Genomic DNA, 7,136 nt, shown 5'->3' with positions numbered 1-7,136 from the left:
GATCCCTCCGGCGGCGAACGGAGAGCAGAGCGGAGGGGCGGGGAGAGCCTCAGACCCACTGTAAATCAGCCCGTCTCGTTCCCACCCTGCACCGGGCGGGACCGCGTCTCCAGACCGCCCCCGCCGCCCGCCCCGCCGAGACCCGCTCCGAGCGCCGGGCGGCCCCACGGCACAGCGCGGCGGGTGGCCGCGGAGCGGCGGGGTCGGACCCAGTGCCTCGCGTGGAGCGTTCCGTCGGGGCTCTCGGGCTCAGCCGTTAAAAGCCGCCACCGCCCGTCAGAGCGCCGGCCCGGGCCGAGCCCGCAAGCCCAGAGCGGGGCCGATTCGCCCCGTCCGTCGTCCCAGACTCAGGGGAGGATAGGATGCGCCGCGAGGCACGGACCCGTCCCAGCCCCACAAAAGCGCCCTTGTGCTGGCCCCATAATTGCTAATCATCAATCACCATTAATAACAGCTGATGAGGCGGGAGGGGGAGGCGCCTTCCCAGGGGCCGACCGCGCCGGGGGGAGCGGGGAGCTGTGCCCCGCCGGAGCGGGCGCTGAAGGAGGAACTCGACCGTGATGTGCGGAAGATGGATGAGAGCAGAGGGCGACACCCCCGCCCGCCTTCCCACCCCACCCCACTCCTCCCCTCCCCTCCGCAGCCCGGCCCGGCCCCCCCGCAGCGGGGCGGGCGGGCGGCTCCGAGCGCGCCTCCACTCCGCCGCGCCGAGGCAGCGAGCGGGCGGGCGGGCGGCAGCTCTCGCCGGGCGCCGGAGCCCACGGGAGGCGGCGGGCGGGGGCCGGGGCCGCGGCGGGGCCCGGGGTTGCGGCGAGTTGGCGGCGGCCCGAGCTCGCCGGAAAGTTGGTGCCGGCTGAGCCGGTGGCGCCCGCTCGCCATGCAGAGACCCAGCGGCCAGGGGACCGCCTTTTCCATCGACTCGCTCATCGGGACGCCGCCGCCGCGCTCAGGGCACCTGCTGTACACCGGGTACCCCATGTTCATGCCGTACCGGCCGCTGGTGCTGCCGCAGGCACTGTCCCACGCGCCGCTGCAGTCGGGGCTGCCGCCGCTCGCACCGCTGGCCTCTTTCGCCGGCCGCCTCACCAACACGTTCTGCGCTAGCCTGGGCCAGGCCGTGCCCTCCATGGTGGCCCTCACCACGGCGCTGCCCAGCTTCTCCGAGCCCCCCGACGGCTTCTACCCGCCGCAGGAGCTGCCCCCGCCGCGCGCCACCCCCGACGCCGGCTGCCGGCGGGGCGCCGAGGGCCTGGAGCCGGAGGAGCTGCCCCCGGGGCGCGACAAAGGGCCGCCCGAGCCGCCGCTGCACTTCCCGGACCCCTTCCCAGGCCTGGCAGGTAAGAGAGGTGACGGCGGCCCCGGGCAGCCTCGCGGTGGGCAGCGCCCCCCGGCCGCCCCTTCCGCGGGCTCCATCCGCGCCCTCGGCGCCGGCTGCGGGCGGGCGAGCGGCACCGCCGGCTCTGAGCTCCCCGGGGCGAGATTCCCGAAGGCGGCGCGCCGGGTGCGGGATGCGGCGGGGCCGGAGCTGCAGGAGGCGGGGGGGGGAGGTGGCTCGCCGCTACGCTTCCGCTCTGTCCCATCGTGCCCAGCGAGGGGACCGGGCCGGCCGCCCTCCGCTCCGGGCCGCCTCTGCAGCGCCCGCAACTTTGGCGGCTCGGAGCCAAACTCCGCTCGCCGCTTCCGGGCCGCGCGCAGCCGCCGGTCGGAGCCGTCGTGCGGGGCGGGGCGGCGGGACGGGGCGGCGCGGAGCTCTCCGAGGTGCTGCCGACCCGGCCGGCCGAGGCGGAAGAGCCGCGGGGCGGATCGGTCCCGTCCGGGCGCCGCTCGGCGCTCTCTGTAGGTCCGCGCCGCGTACGCGGGACGGGATCTCCGGCCGAGCCCTCGTTGTCCCGCGGTTCGGCCCGTTCCGGGTCCCGCTTTCATCCCGGCCCCGCGCCGCCCGCAGCCCCGCTCACCTTCTCTCCGGTTCGCTGCGCCCGCGGCCCCGGCTTTGCCCGACGGAGCGGGCAGCAGGCGGCTTCTCTCCCCGGGCTTTGTGAACATCCCCGGCTGCGCAGATGCCCTCCCGGTGACTCGTTGCACCGTTTCTCTGCCAGCTCCAGCTCTTGCTCTGTTCCACCTCTGCTCCCGCAGTCCGGGGATGGAGGCTTCTCTGCAGCGTGGCTGACACAAACCAAACGCTGCCTTTCTGTGGCACGGCCTGTTCCTGAGCTCTGCCTCCTCCCGACGGCTCCGAGATCCACCTTTGTCTCAGAGTCTTCCTGGCACAGATCCGTGCTGAGCAGCAGTCTCTGCAACTTCTCGCAGGGCTTGGCTGTGCTCTGTCCTCCCGTTACACTCCTGGCTAAGCCCGGCTGCTCTCCTTGCCCTGACTTGTTCCTTGCTCAGAGGACCGTTGCATGCATGCAGGTATCCCTTGAAACCACTGTCTGGTTTAGGACAACTGCGGCGTTTTGCCTCTCCTTTACTTGTTACTGAGCTTTGGTGATCCCTCAACACTCTGTGCTGAGTCAAGCACCCACAGAGGTCTCACTTTTGTTTTGAAAGTCTCCTCAGGAACAGAACTGCTATGGCCAAAACCTGCATCTGTGCGATCACATCCTCCCACTCTATCGGGAAACGAGCAGCACTGTGCTTCATCTCCCTCTGTGGCTCCTCTGTACCTGAGCTCAACGTGTTGTCCTCCTGAGGGACTCAGATGAGCTGTTCTGAAAATCGGACATTTCTGATATTGGGAAATTGTATCTCTGAGGCTCACCCTGTTGTGACTGTTCTGATGATGGAAGGAAATGTGTCTTACTGCTGCTGATCATTCACTGCTGCCTGTTAGCAGCTCTCAGCACTGTTCCTGCTCTGAAGTCGTGAAGGATGCTTCCTTTTCTGCCCATGTGGAGCCATGAGGGCACCTTTGCCCAGGTCTGAGAGGATTCCTGTATGTAATTTTTCTCTTAACTGTACCTGTCAGGGCCCACGGAGACGGACAGCAGGCTTGTTTTACCAACCAGGTCAGGTGAAAACCATGATGGTTGCTGTGGGTTTTTTCCACAATCAAGAAATTCAGGGAAATACAGTTCCCAACCGTAATGCAGCTTTCAGTAGCATCCTGCCCGTGGCCCTGGCCAAAACTTTTGTCCAGGGAGGAGTAAGAGAGTGTGATCCAATGAAATACTGCCTACAGCAGCCTCCTAATGCTGCACCTCAGTGGCTGCTGTTTCTGGGTATGTATCAACCTTTGACCCATTCCTTTTCTATGTTCTTATTTAGCCTCCTCTGGAGCTCATCAGAATGGAGACAAACTTGGTGATACCTACAGGGTGTTCTGCAGATCTCTTATCTGCGGTAGAACCGTGCTGAGGGCCTCCTTTTGTCTGTCTGCTGACATTGGGTGAATCCTACTCTAAAGAGGTGGTTTCTGTCCCCAGCCTCCATTAGTGCTGGAGAGTCATTGCTCCATTTTAGGGCCTCTCTCTGCACCTCCTCTGTTTCAGGCTTCCAGTTGTGGTCACACTTCTTGAGAGGGGAGAGGCGCTCAGGGAAAGTGGTGGTAGGAAGCAGTGAAGCCTGGGGGCTGCTTTGTTGCTGCGGCTGCAAGGAGGAGTTTGATGCCCAGGAAATGGCACTCAGCACCCTTCACATCCCTCAGAGCGCGTTTCTTCCTGAGCTGCAGAGATCTCCACCAACATCCAACCTCTCTTGGGCCCATGCAGTAAATCCACATTCAGTTGTGTCTGAGAATAATTAGGGTGGAGAAGTATTGTGTTGTTCCCTATAAATGAGCGTGACAAGGAGCTCTGGAGTGTTTAGTAACACAGGGCTCTTCTGGCTCTCGCAGCACCCATTCCTGAGCCAGGTCCTCCTGACCCTGCTTGAATAACTGCCCCCTGTAACGTTCTCCGATCCCTCCTCACCGTGCACATCAAATCCATCATCAGGTCAATGACAAGTTGGGATTTTGTGAGGAGGGAAGAGATGGACCAATCCTATTCTGGCTCCTGTTGATTTTTTCAGTCACAACACTTTGCTTTGTGCCAACTTCACGACCTGCCTGAGCGCCTCGGAAAGCCTCAGCACACTTCCCACCAAAGGGGTGGGCTCCACTGCCTCCATGTTTCCTCCGTGAGGACACAGCAGGTGGTAAAGGGACCAACATAACAACTGTCTTTGTAAAAACATCTGCTTTACAGTTCACCACGTAGTCTGAGTTCCTTCCTGCAAGCTCAGCCCTTCTGTAAGATGCAAAGCAGTCGGTGACTTCAAAACCTGTGGTCTGGCTGTGTGTTCAGGTAGCAGCTGCTTCACGAGATGATGTGTTGCAGTTGGCAGCTCAGACTTTCTCCGGTCTCCTGGTGACCATTTGCACCCACAGCAGCAAATCCCATCTCAGCAGCATCTCATGGTGCGCTGCCGGCCTGTCCTCCATCGGTGCGGAAGGGCAGAGTCTGAGCACAGCTCTGAGCTGGAGGAGGCAATGATGTCCTTGTAAGAGCTTTCTCATCTTGTCAGGCCTTGTGAGCCCACAGGCAGGGCAGGCGCACAGAAATGAACGCCCTCCTTCTCTTGGGCAGAGCAGCACTTGCACGAGGCTGCGCGTGAGCAGCCAGGAGCTTTGTGTCGCCTGCTGCTCATCAGCCCCACAGCACAAAGTTTCCAGGTCGTACATTGCCAGGACCATGGGAGGCCCCTCCCTGCTCTCAGCCACCATGAAGACAGCGCTGTCTGTTCTCCCATATCAGAGCAGAGATAAAGGTGCTTATTGCTGCACAAACCAGGAGGAGCAGAGGCGTAATTTCAGATCTCCAAAGTCAGTGACCTATTCTTGGGCAGCCACAGCCTTGTGCAGGACGGAGAAGAGAAGTGGGAGCCCCACATCAACCAGGCTTGTAAGAGCATCTCCTGGGCTCAAGCGATTTCTTGCAGCTGCTGCTCACGTCTTTGCAACCATCCACCGTCAGGCACCGGAGGGCTGCCCAGCCTTCCTCTGAGGTGCAGGGAGCTTCTGCAGCACCAGTGGCACGTGTTGGTTCCCATTACTGCTTAGAGACTCAGAGAACTGCTGCTGCTCCATCTGCATGCGGGATTGTGTTGAGTGATGGTGCTTCAGCACCAGCTCCTTCCAGCTGCAGTTCCTGCCCCTGGGTCAATCTTGGAAATCTTGGTGGTTTCAGTACCAGAGGGCAAAGCTTTTTCGTCTGCTTCTGGTTCCTCCTCTCTCTCTGTGATCCGTGGCTGTGTCCAGGAGCACCTTTTCACTCTACCTACTATAAGGCCTTTGTTGGAACCCTTCTGTCCGGAAAGTGACTGCCTTCCAGGTTGCTTTCTTCTCCACTGCTCCCACCCATGTTCCTTCTTGCTCCATGGCTGTCTGACCACTCAGGCACCCGTTTGGACCACAAGAAACAGACGAGAAGTCTATCCCCACTGCATCCTTCCAGTATCACTTCAGGTGACGTATCAGAGATGTCTTCTGGGGTCCGAATCCTTCCTTCCATCGGGTGTCCGGCTGGCAGCCTCTGGCCTGCGCCATTGCACAGAGTGGTGGGAGAAACCAAGATTTGGTCATCAGCTGCCTACACACACTGTGCCCCTCTGCTGCAGGGAGGGAGGTATGGCAGCAGATGCTTCGCAATTGCCCTGCAGAGCTTTGCTGGCTGGAGCCAGCTCGGGCTGCTGCCTGGGAAGATCCTGCAGCTCCTCTGGGCCGACTCTTGATGGATGAACAGCGGTAGATGCAACGGGATGGGGCAGGAGGAGGGCCGAGCCGAGCGAGGAGCAATGCTCTTGTTTTCCTCTGGGGTTACAGAAGGCTGGACAAGCCCAGGGGCTCCGCGGTGCTCTGCCGGGGTGCAGCATCTCTGCTGTCACAGCGGGAAAGGGCTGGGGGCAGATGCAGGCGGTGCCTCGTCATACCCTGCGGCGTCCGCGGATGTGCGGGGTGTGCGGGCGCTGCGGGGCAGCGCGGCGGGGTGGGATGCTGGGAGCGGGGCTGCGGGGGCTGCCGGGGGCTGCGGGTGCGGGCGCTGACGCTGTGTGCCCCGCAGACGCCAAGGCGTACAGCTCGGACGAGGAGAAGCTGGAGGTGAAATCGGCAGCGACGCCGTGCAGCGAACGGGAGGAGGAGAGCTCGGCGGGCGACAGCGAGGAGGAGCCCTTCCTGGACGGGGCGGCCGCGGCCTCTCTGGGCCCCAAGGGGAAGGGGAAGGGCGGCCCCGCGGCCGAGCAGCCCCCGCCGGGCTCCGGGGCCGGGAAGAGCCGCCGGCGGCGCACGGCCTTTACGAGCGAGCAGCTGCTGGAGCTGGAGAAGGAGTTCCACTGCAAGAAGTACCTCTCGCTGACGGAGCGCTCGCAGATCGCGCACGCCCTGAAGCTGAGCGAGGTGCAGGTGAAGATCTGGTTCCAGAACCGCCGCGCCAAGTGGAAACGCATCAAGGCGGGCAACGTCAGCAACCGCTCGGGAGAGCCCGTCCGCAACCCCAAGATCGTGGTGCCCATCCCGGTGCACGTCAACCGCTTCGCCGTGCGCAGCCAGCACCAGCAGATCGAGCAGGGGGCCCGACCCTGAGCCGCGGCGGCTCTCGGACCCTGGGGCGGAGCGCCGGCAGCGGGAGGGGCCCGGGGCCGCTCGCACTCCTCTGTACATGTCCCTTATTTATTCCGTGTAAACTCTGTACATACGGCGGCGCGTCCGTCCGTCCGAGCCGCGGGGAACGAGGGCCGCCCGCCCGCCCCCCGCCCCTCGCTCACGCCTGCTCCTGCCCCGCCGGGCCGGGGCCGCGCTGTCCGCCAGCGCCCGCTCGTGTATAGCTGTGATTTCAATAAATTATTTTCTATGGAGCCTCTTCCGCGATGATGCGGGGCGGGTGAGGGGGGGGCAGGGCGCGCGGCCGGAGCGGCGGGGCGGGGCGGTGCGGGGCGGCGCTGCGAGGGGCAGCCGTGGATTCGAGGACGCCGTCGAGTCCCGTCCGGTGCCGGTGCTGAGACGCGGGAGGGTCCGGGGCATCGCGGCGGTCTCTGGAGCATCCTTGGGACCGCCCCGACACGGCCACCCGTTGCCTCTGCCGGAGCCCCTCCTCCGGTCGCAGCTCATCCGAGGCGAACGGTGCCCCAGCGCAGCAGGAATTCCCCCCCTAGGTCCAATC

At 63.7% G+C, this 7,136-nt stretch overlaps 1 protein-coding gene across 1 annotated transcript; it reads left to right on the top strand.

Moving 5' to 3' along the window:
- The first annotated feature begins 877 nt into the window (after nucleotides 1-877).
- Nucleotides 878-6,559, top strand: GBX1 (gastrulation brain homeobox 1). The gene is made up of 2 exons (XM_042888056.1): nucleotides 878-1,337; nucleotides 6,039-6,559. The coding sequence occupies exons 1-2, from the start codon at nucleotides 878-880 to the stop codon at nucleotides 6,557-6,559; spliced, it is 981 nt and encodes a 326-aa protein (XP_042743990.1).
- The last annotated feature ends 577 nt before the right edge of the window (nucleotides 6,560-7,136 follow it).

The sequence above is a fragment of the Lagopus leucura genome, unplaced genomic scaffold (assembly GCF_019238085.1).
Source record: "Lagopus leucura isolate 7727_CA_CO unplaced genomic scaffold, USGS_WTPT01 Super-Scaffold_100141, whole genome shotgun sequence".
Taxonomy (NCBI): domain Eukaryota; kingdom Metazoa; phylum Chordata; class Aves; order Galliformes; family Phasianidae; genus Lagopus; species Lagopus leucura.
The sequence above is the reverse complement of the archived record's forward strand: the minus strand, read 5'-3'. Positions and strand labels throughout refer to the sequence as shown.